The 20,213-nt window shown below is 35.3% G+C and overlaps 1 protein-coding gene across 3 annotated transcripts in view; it reads left to right on the top strand.

Moving 5' to 3' along the window:
• The window catches only part of VPS13C (vacuolar protein sorting 13 homolog C), a 103,282-nt gene that overhangs the window by 32,897 nt on the left and 50,172 nt on the right, over positions 1-20,213 (top strand). For all 3 annotated transcript variants that reach the window (XM_054214145.1, XM_054214143.1, XM_054214142.1), the window contains exons 24-46: positions 49-127; positions 1,081-1,220; positions 1,816-1,969; positions 2,397-2,473; positions 2,632-2,691; positions 4,427-4,580; positions 5,703-5,819; positions 7,119-7,222; positions 7,556-7,723; positions 8,521-8,825; positions 9,188-9,335; positions 9,589-9,697; positions 10,132-10,265; positions 12,280-12,436; positions 13,183-13,262; positions 14,123-14,182; positions 15,308-15,473; positions 16,462-16,578; positions 17,127-17,230; positions 17,686-17,853; positions 18,284-18,588; positions 18,975-19,119; positions 19,664-19,820. In XM_054214145.1, the coding sequence (XP_054070120.1) occupies positions 49-127; positions 1,081-1,220; positions 1,816-1,969; positions 2,397-2,473; positions 2,632-2,691; positions 4,427-4,580; positions 5,703-5,819; positions 7,119-7,222; positions 7,556-7,723; positions 8,521-8,825; positions 9,188-9,335; positions 9,589-9,697; positions 10,132-10,265; positions 12,280-12,436; positions 13,183-13,262; positions 14,123-14,182; positions 15,308-15,473; positions 16,462-16,578; positions 17,127-17,230; positions 17,686-17,853; positions 18,284-18,588; positions 18,975-19,119; positions 19,664-19,820 (3,208 nt within the window). The remainder of the gene's footprint in view (positions 1-48; positions 128-1,080; positions 1,221-1,815; positions 1,970-2,396; positions 2,474-2,631; positions 2,692-4,426; positions 4,581-5,702; positions 5,820-7,118; positions 7,223-7,555; positions 7,724-8,520; positions 8,826-9,187; positions 9,336-9,588; positions 9,698-10,131; positions 10,266-12,279; positions 12,437-13,182; positions 13,263-14,122; positions 14,183-15,307; positions 15,474-16,461; positions 16,579-17,126; positions 17,231-17,685; positions 17,854-18,283; positions 18,589-18,974; positions 19,120-19,663; positions 19,821-20,213) is intronic.

Here is a 20,213-nt window from a genome sequence, read left to right as displayed (position 1 = left end):
GAACTTTAAAATAGTGATTTACTTTTTTTCTTTTTTTCCTCCCTCTAGGTACAAGCTATTCCCACAATTCCTGTTGTTAGTAAAGGATTACTTAATACACCCCAGTTGTTAGCAGAAATAGTGTCAGGTAAGAAGCTACAGATATGCTTTGTAAAAGAAGGCCATAACTTAGGGAATAGTTAACATTTTCAAGCTGCTATTGATCTTAAAACGTGTTATAAGGACAGTAGAGATAAGTATGATTGATCATCTCTAACTTCAAGTGCACAAGATGATTTGATTAAGATGTTGATGCTACCTCAGAATAAACAACTTGCTTTTTTAAAAAAGAAAAAAAACTTTATTGGGGATTAATTAATATTATGCATAAGCAACCTCTTCAAATGCGAACCATTAATAACAACTGTATGAGGATGTCATGAGACATCTTTTAGCAGAGAGTATTGAGGAACCTGTTGTTTCAGAATTGACTAAAATCTAAAAATGGATTTAGCCAAATATGAATCATCTGCTGCTGCTGCCACTTCAGGCCACATACTTTGCAGTGGGCACATAAAAAGGTAACATGTCTAAAGGATGTGTACACTTGCATTAAGCAGCCAACATGTGGCAAAAGCAGACTGTTACAAACAACATGTGTATTGTCCTGAGTGTTTTGCATTAGCAAAGCTCTCCATTTTCTGAAAATGCAGAACTGGAATAACAAATGGCACGTTACTGTATTGATGCTGCGGATTTGAGCATTTACTTCTGTGGTTGTTCTAGAGAAGAACTTTCTTATAGTGGAACCTGGGGAACTTGTTTCCTGGAGCTTACTTTTTAACTGGTTTTCCTTATATGTGTTTTTGAATGTCTAATGATGCAGCTAAACTCTAGTGCTTTCCTAAATAGGGCTTTAATTTTCTTCACTTTTCATCCAAGGGGTAAGAAAGGAGTATAGATCTAAAAAGTATACTTTGTCAGATTAGGTTTTAACTGCTCATACAGTTTAAAATCCCATTGGAATGGGAAAGAGAGTGTGGGATATTTACCCCTGTTTCTGGAAGGAGTTTACTGAGGAGGAAATAATTTGTTTTGTAGACTCTGAAGAAGAATATTTTGATTTTGAGGAAAGTTCTGAACCAACTGACAGGTCACTTGTTAAAGGAGAAGAAATAACAAATAAGGAACTTGCTAAAGAGGAACTGACAGATCTTCAGTTGAAGTTTGAAATTAAAGAGGTATGTCTCTTTAATTCTATTTTTATCTTTTACATAAAGAATATTTAAAAAAAAAATCCAGTATTCTATTACTAGTGTTCTCCAGATGTAGTGGATGCAAAAACATAGCCACCAAACAAAAAAATACACATGTACATGCATACCTATTTCTATGTTTCAGTAATTCATATATGGTATGTGTATGATTTCTTTTATATGTGGTATATGTATAAATAAAACATGTAAACACAGATAAAGTATGTAAATATATTAAAATCAGCAAAAAAGCCCCTTATTGGAGTATTTTTGGTAGAAAATAATAGTACCAAGTTATAATTTGGGGGTGGGGTGTGGAAAATTTGCACTGGAAGAACAAGGTAAATACCCAGGCAGGTCACTTGCAAAGAGCAAATCCAAAATATTTCTATGATACTTATATCTCTCAACATCAAACAATCACTGTTTTTTTTTCTATTTTTACACTTTAACTCTGTAATAAAAATAATACTTCCAGTAAAGCAGACAAGGCATTAATTTTGTGCTTTTCTCATTGTTGGTTTGAATGGTGAGAATATGACATGTGAAAAGATGGTATAACTGTGTATTGTTCCTGCAGGTTTTGGTAGAACTCACCAGGCAAAAAAAGTCTGAGGAAACGATACTTGTATTTGATGTGATGCATCTTGGGACAGAAGCTACTGTCAGAACCTATAATTTAGCAGCAGTGTCTTATTTAAAGAAAATAAGCTTGGATTACTATGAAATTGGAGGTAATAAGCAATGAAAGAGAAGTATACTAGTGTGTGTACATATATAGCAGTTAGTCTGAAACTGTGGCTCTCCTGTTTCATGTGCTCACTGAAATCCAAACCTTGTTCTAGTTTTCCAGTTACAGTACTTAGTATGCAGCTGTACATCGGCAGTGCTTGTCCCACTGGTACAGGTGATAAGCTCTAGACTCCCACTGTAATGCTTATTAGATAAATAGCTTAGTGCTCAATCTTTGGATGGAGAAGGGGTACAGACTTGCTGTTTTGGACTTAACAAAGAGAAACCAGGGATTCATATTGGGTGGTGTTATGTATTTTAACAAATGGTGTTGAAAGTTAAACCCTATGTTAAAGGCACAAATTCTTTGGTTCTCTGAAAGAACAGAAATTACCCTAACTCTTGTGTATTTCATGTGGTATGTTACAGGTAAAAAAGCACCCATTCATCTAATTAGTTCCTCGGATAAACCTGGCTTAGACCTTCTGAAGGTGGAATATACCAAGGTATACATAAAGCTTTTAAAATTTATTTTTAAAGCGCTTTTAAATATTATAAAGTCTTAAACCTACTATTCAGAGCTAGTGGGTTGTTTTATGTCTTCTGAAAAGCACAGTGACTGGTTGGAATTAATATTAACCTTCATGTGAATCATTATTTTCAGGCTGACAGAAATGGGCCACACTTTCAGACAAATTTTGACAACACTGAACAGATGATTCAAGTGAGTCCTTGCTGGTTTTATTACTTATTTTCTTTTGGTTCGCTTGCTTAGAAGGGAGGAATAATAAGGGTTTTTTGGCTTTCCTGTTTCCCTCCAACCATGACCTTGCAGCAGGGAAATTTAAAGAGTTAAAACATAGTTGGAAGTTTTTCTAAAATTTAATATACGGCCAGTATGTTAGTCCTAACTATGACAAAAAAAATCTGTTATCTAGCGCATGTGAATAAAATTCAAAATAGCATAAGAATGGATCTTCTCATGCATGAGATCATGAAGTTCAAATGCCCAGTATGGGAAAATGGAGTGAGGTCTAGAATTCTTCCCCTTTCCTGTCAAATTGTTTTTATTGTGAGCACGACATAATCAGCACTCTGCTAAATTTACTAAGAAGTCTAAATCCATTTATGAGTGTGTAGGGGTGTTTTTGTTTGGTGGTTGTTTTTTTTTTTTTTTTTTTTTTTCTGGTAGGGGGAGGGTGAAGGGGAGTATGTTCTAATTCCTCACCCTGATATATGACTCAGAAGCTTCTTGTCATACTGTGTTTTCCTCTCTGTTACTTTTGTCACAGACTCTAGAATGAGTATTTGATCTGTTAAAAACTATCGCAATATAGGGAAATGTTTTTAGACATCAAGTACCGAACTTCTTAAGTTCTGACTGTTGTACTAATGGTGCATTTTTAAGTCAGAGATTTCAATCTAAGGAACAACTGTGTCTTGAGGAGTTATCAAAACGAACTACAAAGGGCTGTCAGTTTTCTGTGATAGGTACTTACCTCCCTTTATAACTTTATGGCATTATTTTGCTTGCCATTTTTGGTGTGAGGACTGAAATATTTCACTTCCCACCTAACAGTTTTAGAGTACCTATAGATTTCATCAGGGAAGTCTAGTTAATACTGGAATCTTTTTGCCAATAAAAGGTTCCTGAAGCCACAGCAAGTAATGACAGTTCTACTACTCCAATGCTACTGAGGTGGATACACGTACTGAGTTGACTGACTTCACGCTATGGGATAGTGCTGATGTTAAGAGAACTCAACTTTCTGTACATCATCAGGTGTTGCCTTGCAACTCATCAATAGGACTTCTGTGTCTGGAAGAATTGCATTTGGGCTCTCTTTCCAATTTCAAGCCCATTCAAGTGGATACTAAACTACAAGGCAGGCACTTCACCTTTCGGACTCCCTTAGTGGATTTGTTGAGAAATACCTTTATACTGAGTATCTATATACTAATTATCTACATGGCAGTCACCTGCCGCTTACCCGTACGTGTAGTATTGTGTTATTGCAGGAGCATTCAAGAGTGAGTCTGTGTTTGACAGAGCATATTGCTTGAGAAGACTGAATCCTCATTTAGGTTACACTACCTTACTCCATGTGTATCTCTCTTAGTCATCTAACTAAGTTTTCCATTTTTTTTAATGCACTTCTCCACAATGAGTTTTTCACTCATTTAGTGCTTCTAAGATAATTTTGTATCACTTTGCTTTTGTACTGAGAAGGTTATAGGTTAACAGTCACAGCTGTTGTGTTGTTGTTAGGTTTTCTTATTTTCTAAGCTTACCACTGTTCTGCTTCGCAGAAAGCTTTTTTCCTTTATGATCTGTTGCTGGTAACGCATGCAGCTTTTCTGTTTCTAAGAAATTGTTATATTCCATTGGGTGCTTTTGTACTTCAGTCCAATTCTTGTAAGTAATTTTTTTGTCTCACGGAGTCTTGTGTTTTCAACAGGTAGCTTTTTCATCATTGAACCTTCTACTGCATACAGAGGCCCTTATGTCTGCTGTCAGTTTTCTAACAGCTATTAGTCCATCAGGCAGTGAAAGTAGTGGAGAGACACCAACTAAAGATGAAAAGCAAGAAGATGACACTAGATTGAAGAAAGGTACGGTTATGTTTGTCAAAATGATGATTTTGAAAGGATTTGTCCGATGCTGGCAGAATGATCAAATCCAGAGAAACCTGATTAGCTTTGTAGTGTGGGGTGAAGATCAAAGGTCATGTGACTGGCTCACCAGTCTGGAGGACTGATTTAAAAAAAAGATAAATACATGAAACAATGATTATGATCATAAATGTTGTCTTCAGGTGAGCTTTCTATTCTCGTGTTCTGTTGCCATTTCACGACTTGAATTTGAGAGGGCTCAAACAGTAGCATGATCTTAGTGTTCGTGGTAAAATAAAGGAGATAAATAGTACTTTGATTATGCTATGTTATTGATCTAGGTAATTTAAATATACTTTCAAAAATGTAGTCGAGTCCTTTGCTAGCCTAATGAAAATCTTGCTGTTCCTGTAGCCCTGAAATAAAAAATGAATTTATATCAAAGTAGGCTCAGAGGGGAGCAGCCGCACTGTTTTTCATACTAAGTGCAAAACTCAAGCGCTTATCGGGTAAGCTGGAAATGAGGTGTCTAGTGAAGAATCTTCAGAATTACTAATAATTTTAAATGGCCTGGGTTTCAATCTGCAAGCTGAAAAAGAAGCTGCTGCTGTGTACAGTTTAACAAAGCCTATAAACATTTGAATACTTGGGTTAACGCTTTGCTGCTCTTGGTTAGTGAAGGTGCAGACCATCAGTGAGGCCTGATGGTTTCTGGTCTTCCCCCATAGATAGTTTCTGACCCATGTGTGTGACTTCACCTTATTCTCCTCAGCCTTAACACTTGCTTGTGTAAAACCTGTGTGTTGGCTGCCTGAAATAGGCTTCCAAGGTTTGCCATTTCTTATGAGCTTGACAGTTAAGAGAAAACTTCCTATATTAGGATCTTGGAATAAGAAATATTAGATGACCTGAAAAAAACACTACCGTGAACCTATTGAGTTATTGACTTAATGTTAAAAATAAATAGACTGAGCAATTTAAAGAAACTATAGGAAACAACTAAGTTATCTGAATGCCAAAAAAAACCCTCCTGGACCGAAACAACCCCCAAATACTCTCAGGAGTTTAAGTGAAAATATGAATTATAAGCATTTTGAAAATCCCTCCCTCTCTCATTTATAGTGGCTAGACCTTCCAAGGATAAGGACGTCTTTGACTTCAAGCTTTTTGCCAAGCTGGATGCCTTCTGTTTAAATATTTGTGATGAAAAAAAGAACATTGCAGAGATCAAGATACAAGGTATGAAATTACTTGTTAGTAGTAACTGATCTGGTAGTTTAGTTACAAAGCAGCTGCTAATACTTCGACTAAAAGGTATTTAAGGTGTGTATTTTCAGCATCTGACTTTTTTTTTTATTGTTATCTGTTTTCAAAGTCAGTCTTCTAGTGTGTCATAATGTTTTGGCTTCCAGCTAGAAAAGCATGATATATTATTCTTCAGGTAATTAGGTTCATTTTTTGAAGGAGTTTGGTTATGGGTGGCTTTTCATGTTGTACTAAGCTTTGGATATTTTTCTGCTGTATCTGAATCATTTAGGATAAAAAAAAAAATCAAAACACAAACACCTTAAAACTGCTTTCTTTGGTTTTGAACTCTTAGAATTTGTTTGGATTTATTGTTTTGGTTTTGTTTTCTTGATTCTTTTTTACCCTTCAAAGGGGCTGTCAAAATTCGGGTGGAGGGAGTTTGACTTCCAAGTTTGTTAATAGCTGCTAAAACTCTCAATTAGTATGAATATTTAAGAATGTGTGATATACAAGATAATGCAGTACAGTTCATAAAAAGCGTTTTGCTTGTGCCCGTCTCTAAATCATATAATGTATTCTCACAAGATTTTGTATGCAAAAGTGTTGTATTCAAATACAGTATAGTAACACTTTTTGATAGGGAATTTTAGTAAACTAACTCAGGAGCTTTGTTATTAAGAGATGGATTATTGTTTGAGTATTTTTCTATTAATAGTAGCTCATTTCTTTTCAGAGGTGATTGGTATTGAGCAATTAGAATTTTTTCTCTTATGTTTTGTTCAAAGCTGTAGTATGGTCACATTCTCAAAGCTTAGTAACAGATAGAATAGTATATGGACTTGGGTTTGAACTGTAGACAATATACTTATCTTCTGTGTCTGACTCATAACACGCAAAAAGTCTATTTCCAGAACTTACAATACTTTTTTTTTTTTTAGAAGTTATGGTAGTTGAGGCATTACTTCTAATTAGTCTGATTTGGATACAGGGAGACTAATATGCCTTGGATTGAATAGAGCTCTTTTATTACAGTCCCTTCAGCAAGGGATGTGGTAACTGACTTATTTCATTTGGAAACAGAAGTGAGAATCAAGTATGTTCGGGTATTTTTTGTGGGCATTTTAAATATTTATTGAATTTAGCAAACTATTAACAAAATAATTGTTTGTTGGAATGTATAATTTCGGCAGCTTTTCTCATCTGCCCTACTGGTGTCCTCTGTTCCCACCCTGAAAGCAAGTGTTAAGTTCTGTTATGCAATACTACTGTTTCTCTCTTTATACTTTACAGGTCTTGACTCATCTCTTCTCCTTCAGCGAAGTCACACTGTATTCTTTGCCCGACTTAAAGACATAGTTGTCACAGATGTTGATTCAAGGACCCTTCACAAAAAAGTACTCAACTACAAGATTTTAAGTTTTACTTGATTCTTGGTTAGTTTTGTGTGTATAGAAGTGAAATGTAATACATATTCTTAATCTACTCTTTAAAAAATATTTTATTTGTCATGAATACCTCTTTTTCAAATGAGATACATGGTAAAGTGTAGTTTTCATATTAGATTTATGGATGTCCAAAAAGATATATATATATATAATTTAAAGAAAATAAATCTAACTTGTACATCTGATAGGCTGACAATATATTTAGTTGTTCTTTGTGTTAAGTACCTTTTGTACCTTTTTAGAAGCTGCTGATGGCTGGTGGTACTCTTTCTTTCTTTCTAGGCTGTGTCTATAGTAGGAGATGAAGTTTTCAGTTTCAATCTGACATTAGATCCATATGCTACTGAGGGGGAAGCCTACACTGACATGTCAAAAGTGGATGGTACCGTGTCTTTGAAAGTAGGCTGTATTCAAATAGTATACCTTCACAAATTTCTCATGTCTCTTCTGGTAAGTCTTTTTTTCCTTCCTGTGTTTCTGCTGCCTTCTCAAATTAGTCTTCCTTGTTTGTGTCCTCCGTACAAGGGATAACTTAAGTTTCTGAAAGAGAAAGGATAGGCTTAATTTTTCATGTGTGCTATAGAAAAACTTTAAGGCTTAACTGGCTTGAATTTCAAAAAACTAAGACAATGCAAGTGGGTCACTTCCCACCCTCTGCTTTGGAAACAGAAAAGGTCGGTGCTATTAAGGTATTTTGGGTTTTTGTGTTCGCTGCACTTTCCACTCTCGCAAAAACCTGAGTTCATTGCAAACATGTCTGAGCTAACATTAGAGGCAAAACTTTCTGCAAGGTTAGATGCTAGGAGGACTGCAAATTAATCCCTGTAAATATTTGTGCCTTTGTCGAGTACCCTAATGTTGGCGTTTTCAATAAAGCACTAGTGGGATTTCTGTCATTCAGTGCTGGCCTTAATGGGAATTTGTATTCACTGGGGGCAAAGACGGGGTCTAAAAATAATGCGTCCCCAAAAGCTAGTGAGGTAAAAGAATCTTGTATGAATAAAGGAAGGAATGTAATGAAGGAAGGAAAACTAGAGATGGGTTTAAAATGAGTGGATCGTACTGGTTAGTACATTTTTCACCCTCTATTAGAGGTCATCACAGAAAGCACTCAGTTATCTTTTCCCAGGAAAAATTTTACACAGTAGGCAGCATAACTGGTGTTTGATGTTGTAAAGTGAGAGAGTAATTTAGATTAAAAACCTGTTTACAGACATTTCTCTTTTCTCTTCAACTGCTTATTCTAGACTTTCCTGAACAACTTTCAGACAGCTAAGGAGGCACTGAGTGCTGCTACAGTCCAAGCTGCAGAAAAGGCTGCTACCAGTGTAAAAGATCTGGCTCAACGGAGTTTTCGACTTGCAATGGACATTCACTTGAAAGCACCAGTTATTGTCATTCCTCAGTCCTCGGTTTCCCCCAACGCTATAGTAATAGATCTTGGCTTGATTAAGGTTCAGAACCAGTTTAGTTTGGTGTCTCTGGAAGGCAGTTCGCTCCCTCCAGTCATTGACAAAATGGATGTGCAGCTGACAAAGCTGAAACTGTCTAGGTAAAGTGCACTTTACTAAGTAACGCCTTAGCTAATTCATAATATTAAAAATCTATAGGATATGAATCTACTTGCTTAGAAACCGTGGTTGGTGACAGTGTCAAATATTTGGTGTTAAAATACTTTTATTTTATTATTTATTTTTTATTTATATTTATTATTTATAACAGTATAAATACTGTTATTTTAAGGGCAAATAAATCAGTAGTAAAATAAGATACTGTTCTGCTCAGGAAGCCATTTAAGCCTAAAGAGATATTACATTTGAGACATTAAGATGTTACTTTGAAAGTGTAACTTATGACTTAACTTCTAACTTCCCCACCATGTGTTTTGTTTTGTTTTTTCCCCTTTGTTTTAAGGACCACTATGGAGACAGGTTTGCCGCATCCAGACATTCAGATACTTCATCCTATTAATTTAAGCCTGTCTGTGAAACGAAATCTGTCTGCAGCTTGGTTTCACAAATTACCAGTATTGGAGATCACGGGGTATCTGGATACGATGAATGTAAGTCCTGTGAAAAGAAGGTGGTGAGAAGCTGGTGATAATATTAATGCAAAACTAACCTTTACGTTATTTCTGGACACAAAGATGCAACAAGCTGCAAATGTTTAGTAGCTGTGGAGTGAGTTTCAGGGATGTCAACAGGGTTTAACCTACCTGTGTAAATGTAGAGGTTTGAAAGTGTCATATAAAACACCCAAACTGCTATGTACGTTCAATTTGTTTTTTCTGAGAACTGTGATGTGCAATTTTGCAGGTTGTGTTAAGTCAAGAGGATTTGAGTGTCTTTCTCAAAGTGTTGACGGAAAACCTTGGTGAAGCAGAAGAAAAACAAACTCACGCAAAATCAGCACTGCAAAAGGAAGGTCAGAGATGAAATTTGTTTGTCATGAATATTAAGTATGTTAGCTTTCAGGAGTAATGAAAAGCATTTATTATCTGGAAAGCAAGCTTAGATCTGAGAGTATGATGTGTAAGTGATAAACTTAATTTTGCAAGGACAGTGTTCATACTTTAATATGTCAAAAAAGTGAAAACATCAGAAGAAAATTTGGTAATCACGTTAGCTATATTTTCACAGAACTAGCGAGGTATTGAATTGTCAGAGTCATCTTGTTGCCAGAACATGTTTCTATTTCCTTTGCATGCTTGGAAGTTAAAGGCTCTGCTTGTGGAAATGTTGTTAGTTTATTTTAGGTGAATGTAAGCCATCTAAATGAATAAAAGAATTGGATATGTTTTTTAAGCTTAAACAAATGGTGGCAACTTCAAAATCTAACCAATTTATTGAACGCTTCAGGTAAAATCAAAGAAATGGAGAAATCATTTTTGACACAGGATAAGAGTGTTCCAGAAGGAATGCTGTCTGAGAAGGGAAAAGGAACATTAAATGAAGATGTAATCAATATACTACTTAACTTTGAAATCAAAGAGGTATGTACCCATCTGTAAAACTTATTGTTACTGCATACGGTACTCGAGTCTGTTTCTTAAAAGTAGTGGGCTATGAAGTCCATTTTAACTGTTTCAAGAAGATGGTACCTAGCAACAAAAAGAAAACAAACAAAAAACCCCTCAGAACCCAGATTCTTTAGCTGTTTTATTTTCTCTGTATTATGTGAGATTGTATTTATAGAATATTTAACATACATCATACATCTAACAGGGAAAACTAAACTACTTTTAGATGTTCTGTGTTCACCTAGCCTTAATCCTTCATAATGCTGCATATGATTCTCTTAGTAACAAACCAGCTGGAATAGTTAAGCCAGAACTAGTATTTTTCCTTTAGAGATACTGAGTCTGAAGGTTAGATTGTAGGTGAAGTATTGGGAAAATGCACAAACAATCACTTAACAAAGCTACTTATGCATAAGAAATCGTCCAAGCATGTTTTTTTTTTCTCTGAACATGTCTGTGATACTTAAATGTGAAGAGCTCAGCATGGCCTTTCATTTTTTTTCAAGAATCAGACCAAGTGGCTTAGGTATGCAGGTTACTTTAAGTAACTGGTTTTGTTTTTTGTTGGGTTTTCTTGTGTGTGTAATTTTTGTTTCACAAAATCTCTGTGATGTTTTTGTCAATACAAGATTTGGGTTCCTATTTTTAAGACAGGAAAAAAACCACCTTCAAACCCAAAATTATTCTATTACCGAGCAACAGTTGCGTTCAAAGACTAGAAACTTCCTCCTATCCCCAGCCACCAGGAGAACATATTCTGTGTGTGTGATATGAAATCATATAAGAAAACTTAGTTTCAAGGACACTAAAAATATTTGTCCCACTGCTGAAGTGTAGAGGGGTAGCAAGTTGACACCATTCCAGGTTTGGGGTTTTCTCAGCTTTTGCAGAACTACAGCTGCAATTGGCTGATGAGGTACCAGTTGACAAACAGCACGTAGTTATCCAACATGTGTCTCTAGTACCTTTGGCAGCTTCTAACTTTCAGATTTGCTGTCTTGGCTGTGAAGAATTTTTGTAATGGTAGGACTGACGCATATTACAGACTAGCCTGTAGTGCTCTGTTTTCTTATTTCATATATGAACAATTCATATGAACAATTTTGTCTTACTTAATACAGTGTTACACATGCTTCAAATGGACATTTTTACTAAGGTAGTGGCCACGTTGTCTTTGGACTGTATATGGTGGGTGATTAATGATAAAATGCTAATTTGTTAGTGTATAAAGAGTATGCCGCATAATGGAGCAGACAAAGTATTGACAAACTTGAATTCTGTAAATTCCTTGTGTGACAAATGGTTAGGTTGAGGCACTATTTTTAGTTCCCAAGAATGGAAGATAATTGCCTCATGAAATAACCGCATTGAAATTGACATTGTTCATTAATAACTATGTCTAGTTCTTCTACTTTAATTTTAAGCTACATTTAGAAGCACAAGTTTTTTTCTCATTTTCAAGATTCTAATCAGTGTAATGCTTAAAATCTTCTATACATGAAGAATTGTAATGTTGAAACATTTCGGTGTCCTTAATTATTATTTGCATAGCATCAGATATTCAAAGATTGATTCACGTTGCTATCTGTTCTCTACTGCCCTTCCTTCCAGAACAGTATGATTTATAGTAACTGTTTTTTCCATGTTCAGACACTGTGTAGTGTCTGACTATGAAACTAAAGCATAGCTTGACAAGGTAAAGATATGCTGCTAGGCTAACAAAATTAAATTATAGCCGATTTAATAGACTTAAGATTTTTGTTTTGTTGTTGAAGGGTTTAAGATGTGATTGGTTGTTTGACTGAGAGGAACAGCGAGGAAAGGAGGGAAACACTGGTGTAATTTCTCTTTGTAAAAAGGCAAAATGTCTAGATTAATACTGCTTTTGAAGCTTAGCTGAGGAGATAATGCCCAGTTATAACTGCATGCCATAATATCTGGACCGCTTTACTGAAATAGTGAATTTATTTCCCTTTCTGTATTCAAGGTTGTAATAACCTTGATGAAGCAGGTTCAGAAGGAGAGATATCCGTTACATATTCTAACTGTGCTACAGCTTGGAACTGAAACCAAAATTAGAAATCATGAATTGACTGCAGCAGCATATCTGAAAAAAATTATTATGAGATGCACTGAAATAAGTGGTAAGTCTTCGAGAAAACTGGTAATGCAGTCAGTACAGTGTGTGCAGTCAGCTTTTGTAGCAAGAGGATAGCGTGGTCAAAAATAATAATAATTAGCAGGAAAAAAAAAAGGCCAGGAGGTTACATGCCAAATTCACTTAATGGTGCACTTAATTAATCTGTTTTACCTGATACCAAGTTCTACTCCTGTTGCTAGAGATAGCTTGAGTTAATTTATTTGACTTAGTTGCCTACTTTGAGTAGAATGGTCATTCCTGAGAAGTACTTTATCTGTTTTGGGTGTTCTGATGAGCTTCTGAATCTGTGCTTTATGACCAGTTCTGGCAGCACTGGAAATCCAGTGTGCTTCCTTGATTGGTCGGGTAACAATTCAAAGGGGTGATGAAGTAACAACTGAAATAGCCATGTATTCAAAGTAGAAAAGTATGGTTTTGAATACAAAAACCTAAAGATAGGAGTGCAAAACTAATTACAGGAATGCAAATAACTTCCCCATTTTGAATCTTCTTTCGGGGACAAGATAAGTTAATTTTGATTAGTTTAACTAGAAAAAAAAAAGAATACAGGTTTTCACAAAGTAATGCTTAGTCTGCAGCTTCTCACTATTTCAGTATATAATATATATATATAAAAAATATGTATAGTATATAATTAGTATATAATTGAGAATTATCATGGGGGCATTCCATAGGTGGGCTAAAGCTTGTGAGCAGAAATGCTTTACAGTTTTATTTCTTTATTTGCAGACTCAAAAGGAGATCCTCTTTGCATTATTAATTCTTCAAGTGAAACAGATGACCATCTTCTGAAAATGGAATACATCAAGGTTTCAATACCTTTTAACTAAGATTATATGTTGAGTAAAATCAGGCTTCCATACTTAGTCTGTATTAAATTTCTTTTTTTTTTTTGCTTGTTTTAAAACCTGTAGGATTTGTATCTAAAACTTGTCTAAGTCTTCTCCCAAATACCTGTTTTTCAACTTATCATTTCATTTCACTCTCAACTGCTTCTATATAGGGCTTGCTTCATAAGTCAACACAATTGCTGAAATCACGGGTGAAGGCAAATGTTTGTAAGCGTTTTTCTCTGAAAAATGCAGATTAGTATTTTTGTGAAACTTAATAGGTGAGATAGTCTTTGCCTACGTAAGTGATAGGTGGCTCTCTATAGGTGGTAAAACTAGCATTTGAGGAGTGGTATGTTGGTACTTCTTGAGCTTTTGTTAAAAAAAAAAAAGCACCCTTCAAAAGCTGCACAAATACTTGTGAATCTGGTAGGTTGTAGAACCAGTGGACTACTCATACTCTTATCTATAAGGACATAATTTTTATAGAGGAAAAACAAGTTAATTTGTTCTGACGAAGTACTATGCATATATTGATCCAGTGTAAATAAATCCTAGGTAAAAGAAAGTTTTGTAACTGGCCAGTTGAACTTTCACAAAATATGTGTTATAAAATGTCACTGAGCAGAGCATAGCGAGTACCCCATTCTTGCTGCCGTGATCATGTGCTTTATTTAGAGAACTTGTTTCTTCAGGCTTCACCATTTTCCTTTGTTTTCTTTTGCAACGGGAATAATCTTTGCGTGTGTGGTAAATTCAATTAATTCAGTAAATTCAGTTAATGAATGTAGTTAATTCAATAGAGACTGACTGTGTGCTTGGGCTTTTTTTGTCTTTAGGCTGATGCTGATGGACCAGATTTTGTTACTACTTACAAAAGCACCAAGCAAAACGTCAATGTAAGTATTGGATGTATTTAATTTTTTTTTTCAGCTTCTCAAATAGTAACAGTTATGTAAACTTGTTAGTTGCCCATTCTTTCTCTTCTCATTGAAGAGGAAAAAACACCGCAAAAAAAACCCCAAACCCAAACCTCTGACTCTCTCATCATTAAAGCTTACTGCTTTATATTTTTACAGAAGTATTTAATGTATTAATTTTTTTAACTAGAAGCTGTACACTTTTAGCTAGTTAAAATTTGTAAGGACGTATTTCTAACTGAGGCCTATAGGATGTGTTTTATTTCTGGAGGGAGACACTTAGCAGCATGTGAAATGAAGGCCTTGTGTTTCAGAGCTTGAAAGTTCATAACAGTGAAATTGAAGTGTGAGGTGAAATGTCAAACAAGGATTCTCAGAGGTGTTGTGTTCAATCACTCCTTTTTCTAGTTCTCCAGAAAGCAACTGCTCGTGTAGTTTTTCATGGCTTCAGTGACTTCTGAAGTAAGCAGGTCATTTTGCTTTTAAAATGTTTCCTTTAAAGTAGTAATGGTGGGTGGAACTTGCTTCTTGACAGCAACATGCGGAATTTAAAGTGGCTGGACTACTTTAGAGTCAAGAAAGCTGACATCCCTTAATGCGGCAGTAAAACCAGCATTTAGCAGGAGTTGCTTTAGGCTAGGAAAAGTTGACTAGATGGTGCTAGGTTTCACTAAGTAATATTGGCTCAAACAGTTGCTACTTATTTACTTTCTGTTCTGATTGAAATTTTTTAATCTTATTTTGTTGTGTCATACCTACTAAAATATCTCTGTACATGGTTCTGAAGATGTAAACCAAAGTGCTCAATAGTCCACAATGAAATGCGGCAGAATGAAGAGAGCTTACTGAAAAAGCATAACCACATAAAGTATCGATATTTAGATTGGCACAGTTCCTCTGTAGCTGTTTTAAACTTCCCTTCCATAGCTCCCTTATCTGTTCTGGAGCTTGTGTGGTGTTAAGTTGAAGGAGATACAAGGGTGAGATACTTGTGAAATTGAGCAAGGCACTTTTTTCTCAGTGCTGTGACAGTAGATCTGAGTTGTTATGCAAAGGACTGCTACTAAATAACAACGTGGCTTTGTCTCCTTGCCCTCCTTTTAGGTCATCTTTTCATGTTTGGATATAGTACTTCACACAGAGGCTTTGCTTTCCATCATGAGTTTTCTCACATTCAGTGTTCCATCAGGTGGTCTTCCTAGTACTGATAAAGCATCAGACCAAAAGCCTCAAATAAAAGAACAAGAAAAAGGAAGTACTCTTAGACCAGGTAATGCAGTATTGGAAAGGCCATACTTCTGTTGCTTAACAGCATCTAGCCTTTGGTTTCAAAGGATACCATTTCAGGTGACAACATTGCAGTCTATTTGGTGGAAAAACAAGGCATCTCATTTAAAAAAAAGGCAGATATTTTTGTTGCTGCTTAATTTTACAAATTCTCCTTACTCAATGTAACTTCTTCCTAGCTAGTGGTCTGACTGTTATAATAAAAGTCAAATAAATGATGTTGCAGTGAACAGTACCAAAGCCTATCCAAAGCATCAGTGTCACAACTTTGTTGCTTTCCAGTCTGAAGGCTCTAAAGAGTGCTTACATTGTTGAAAATAAACATTCTCGAGCCCTGGGGAGGCAAAGAGAAGTGCTGAACTGGAAGGGTTTTGTGCTTATTTTAATAATTGGTATCTGTAACCTTGAAATAATATGAGGTTTGTATGGAAGCTCCTTAAGAATGTTTCACCAGGTCCTGTGTGGTTGGTGCTTGTGTTTGTAGTGTTGTTTGTGAAATCCAAAGTTTTCTAATCCTAAATCTATTGGGACTGAGTTTACAGTGGCTGGCTGTTATATTTTGTGTCCTGCCATCTTCAGTTTTGTGGCAGAAACTTTTTTTACCTAATATGCCTAAATTTGCCTTGCTGCTCTGTACAGAAAGGGGCATTCCTCATGTGAGATAGTGTTTCAGATAATGAAATGTACAATGTATTGGGCATACTGTTGCATGAAAACTAGATATCAATGAGAAAAAACATCTTGATTGCAGTTTGCCTGTGTTAGTCAGTGACTGTTCTTGTGCCAGAAGAAAACTGTGTTAATAAAAGACTTATTTTATGTCTTGACTAATAACTACCAGTAAGTTTTAGGGGATAACTGCAGGTTGCTTTCTGAACAGTTCATATATGTACAAAATGAATAATCTAACATTTGTTTTTAAAAAAATGACTTATAATGAAGTTCTTGTATGTCTCTCGTTTCCTATCCAGTGTCTAGTAATGCAGCCCATGATGATATCTATGAATTAAAGCTCACTGCAAAGCTAAATGCATTCAATATTGCAGTCTGTGATCAGACCTGTAGCATTGCAGACATTAGAATACAAGGTAAGGGGTTTAATTTAAATATTAGATTAGTTGATTGTAGCAAGAAGTATGTTGTTCCCCTCCATTCACTTCTGAAAGGCTAGAGTGTGCACTGTAGATATTTCTGTGACGTATATTTGGATACTATTGTGGATATTAATTGTGTGATATGGTTGCGGTTATGTATTTTAATAGCCAAAATATCTGCAAGGGAAGGAAATGTTTGACTTGGAAAAAGAAGGCAATTAATTTGTAAGTGGAGTAAAATTAAAAGAAACAAAGGCACTATGTTATAAATAACACAAGCTTCCATTTTTTAATATCCTAGATAGATCTGGGAATTTTTACTCTAGCCTTAGAATCAATTTATGTTGGCAAATTTGTCATGTGTAGTAAGGTCACGACTTCTGTATTGGGCTTAGAATTGGTTGTTACGTAGTAGAATGCTGGATTCCAAGATAGTTTTATTCTTACTATTCAGTAATAAATAATGCTTCTTTTTTAAAAAGTGTTTTCTTAGCAATTTGTTGAAGTGCATTTATTATCTTCTTCCTTTTCTCTCAAATCAGGAATGGATGCATCCATAGCTATGAAAACTAAAAAGATTAAAGTGTTCTCCAGACTTGAGGACATTGTAATTACAAATGTTGATCCAAAAACAATCCATAAAAAGGTGATGTGTTGTGCAGATTGTAAACAAAAAAGACCTAGTTCTTTTAAGTTGTTCAATGACAGCACTGTAGTTGATTTGCTGTGTTGTATAACGCTAAGTACGATGTAATGCACCAAATATTAAGCAAAACTTCATTGTTAACTTCCTTTATCTGAGGGAAGCAAAATATGCTTCCATTCAGTATTTAATTCTTTTTAATTGTGTTTGTATTGATGTATTTAATTCTGAGTAGCATGGGTTAAATATAAAATGGACTATAGATAACCAATTGAGAAGAGACATACCATAAAATAGCTGATTCAGTTTCCTTTTGTGCCTAGCATATATCTGTCCAAGTATTGATGATAAGTTGCAGCTGATCTTCTTGTGAAGTATTTCTTGTTTGATAACTTAAGCAGTAATTCTATCACAGATTACAGACTGGGAATTTTAACTATATCGACTTAATCTTCTAGGCTGTCTCCATAATGGGAGATGAAGTGTTTAGATTTCACATGGCACTTTATCCAGATGCTACTGCAGGGGAAGCCTACACTGATATGTCAAGGGTGGACGGTAAAATGTCTCTGAAAGTGGGCTGCATCCAAATAATTTACCTACATACATTCTTTATGTCTCTCTTGGTAAGACATTAGTTTCAGTTCTTTTCTTGTCATTAAAAGGTTTTTAATAAAATGTAATCAGCTCTTTGAGCTGTACCTGGTGGTGAGCTTATGCGCAAACATAGAAATATTTTGCTGAAGAAGTGTCACTTAAGTTGCATTGCTTTATAGAAGAATGACAAGTAAGGAGAAGGATGACAAAAAAAGTAATTAATAGAGTTGATAGCTTTAACAATATCTTAAAAATTAAATAGGTAAGCAGTGTCTTAGCTTGTGCATGACTTTAACCTATTTCTCTTTTGAAACTTGCATGATTTAATTAGAACTTCCATGTTTCTGTGACACCTGTACTATTTTTTCTAAAATTCACATTCTGTCTGGGGCTTGCCTTTTTTTTGAGGCTTATTTTTGCTCTCGTAAAACTCTTACGTTTTTCACTATCTATCAATAGAACTTCCTAAACAATTTCCAAACGGCACAAGAAGCCCTGACTGCAGTCACTGTCCAGGCAGCAGAAATGGCTGCTTCCAGCATGAAAGACTTTGCTAAAAAGAGCTTCCGCCTCTTAATGGATGTCAACTTGAAAGCTCCAGTTATAGTTGTTCCTGAATCTTCAACTTCAAATAATGCTTTGGTAGCTGATCTTGGCTTAATCAGAGTTCAGAATGAATTCAAGCTGGTGTCTTCAGATGAATCTTCTCTTCCTCCAGTCATTGACAACATGGATGTGCAGCTAACTCATTTGAAATTATCAAGGTACACATGAAATTCTCCTGAGTTGAAAAGTGTTCATAAAGAAAACAGGTCTGTGTTCCATATGCAGCATTGTTCTATTATTTAAAGATGATAAGCAATGAAAAAGTACTAAAACCAAACAAAAAAATGCCCCTCAAGTAAGTTTAGGAGTGCTTTTAGATAGGGACATATGTCCACAATCTCTCAAACTTCTTGTAAAAAAGGAACAATAGAACAGTAACCGAGTTCATCTTAAGTGCATACCTATGTATAAGTGCATGTAAGCACACATTATTATCGATTTAAAAATAAAACGTGCCCATAATTCTGCTAGATTAGCATGGTATTATTTGGGATTCTGCAACTGCTAAATATTTTTCCTCTGCTGCTTCCACTGTCTTTTGTAGGTGCATTATATCCACAGATTCTCAACCAGATTCTGAAATTCTGCGTCCTGTCAGTTTGACTTTACTGGTCCAGAGAAACTTAGCAGCAACTTGGTATCATAAAACCCCAACAATTGGTATCAAAGGAGACCTAAAACCAATGCAGGTAATATCATGGCAAGTCAGAGCTACATCAGAAGTAACATATATTCTCAGAATAGTACTTAGCCTAGTTAAGGGGCTTGTAAACTCTTTGCAATTTGTATTTTTTGACAGAATGTTAAGACTTCCATCTTTACTGCCTAGTTTATAGATCTGTTAGAGTTTTGATATTGTACAAGGAATAGTTCTTGTGTATTGCTATCTGGTTATATTTCTGGATTACTGAATTGTTAAGAAGTGCTTACGATCATCGTTTACTTGTATTTTTAGTAGGCAAAGAACCTTTACAAGACTAGAAAGTTTATCATGCAGAGTGTTAGTTCTTGTTGTAACTCCTGCTCATAACAAGTAACAAATGATATTTTAGGAAAAATGGGCAAATTACTCTGGGTGTTTTGGCCAGGATCATTTTGACTAGACAGCTTGTTTATGGTGGAAGCAGCATGTTTTTTCTGCTCAACATTTGCACACTATTGATAAAGATAGGGGTCTGTGTTGGAAAGAAATTCTGTCACCAAAAATGAAGTTGTGGGTTTATCACTTTACAGATTGCACTCAGTGAAGATGATCTAAATGTTGTTATGAAAATTTTACTTGAAAACCTTGGAGCGGCTTCTTCCCAGCCAAATGCTGTGCAGGAGAACATTGAAGATACGCAGATACTTAAAAAAGGGAAAGTTCCAAATGAATCTGATCTCTGTGAGGGTATGTTCATGCAAAAGCCGAGTATGTTTAGGCAGAGGGCTAAGTGCAAATTCAAACATCATGTTTATCTGAAGCACTTCAATGTGCGTAAATAAATTGTTTTTCTGAATTTTGCTACATATGTATTGTGTACATGAAAAGTTATAAATAAGAATTTATGCACATACCAAAAAATTCTAGCATGCATTGAACAGAACACAGTGATACTGAGTAAAAAAAAAAAGGCATTATTCTGAGTACTCTTCCTGATTCAGAGAGTTCCTCTTTTTGTGACTTTCTGATCTTAATTTAAAAAACAACAAACAAAAAAAAAAAGAAAAAAAAAAAAGCCAACAAAAAACGCCAAATCCAGAAAAGCACCCCCAAGCCCAGTGTTCTAAAGAAATATAAAAT

Source organism: Rissa tridactyla, chromosome 9 (assembly GCF_028500815.1).
Source record: "Rissa tridactyla isolate bRisTri1 chromosome 9, bRisTri1.patW.cur.20221130, whole genome shotgun sequence".
In the NCBI taxonomy this organism is placed as follows: Eukaryota; Metazoa; Chordata; class Aves; order Charadriiformes; family Laridae; genus Rissa; species Rissa tridactyla.
The sequence above is the reverse complement of the archived record's forward strand: the minus strand, read 5'-3'. Positions and strand labels throughout refer to the sequence as shown.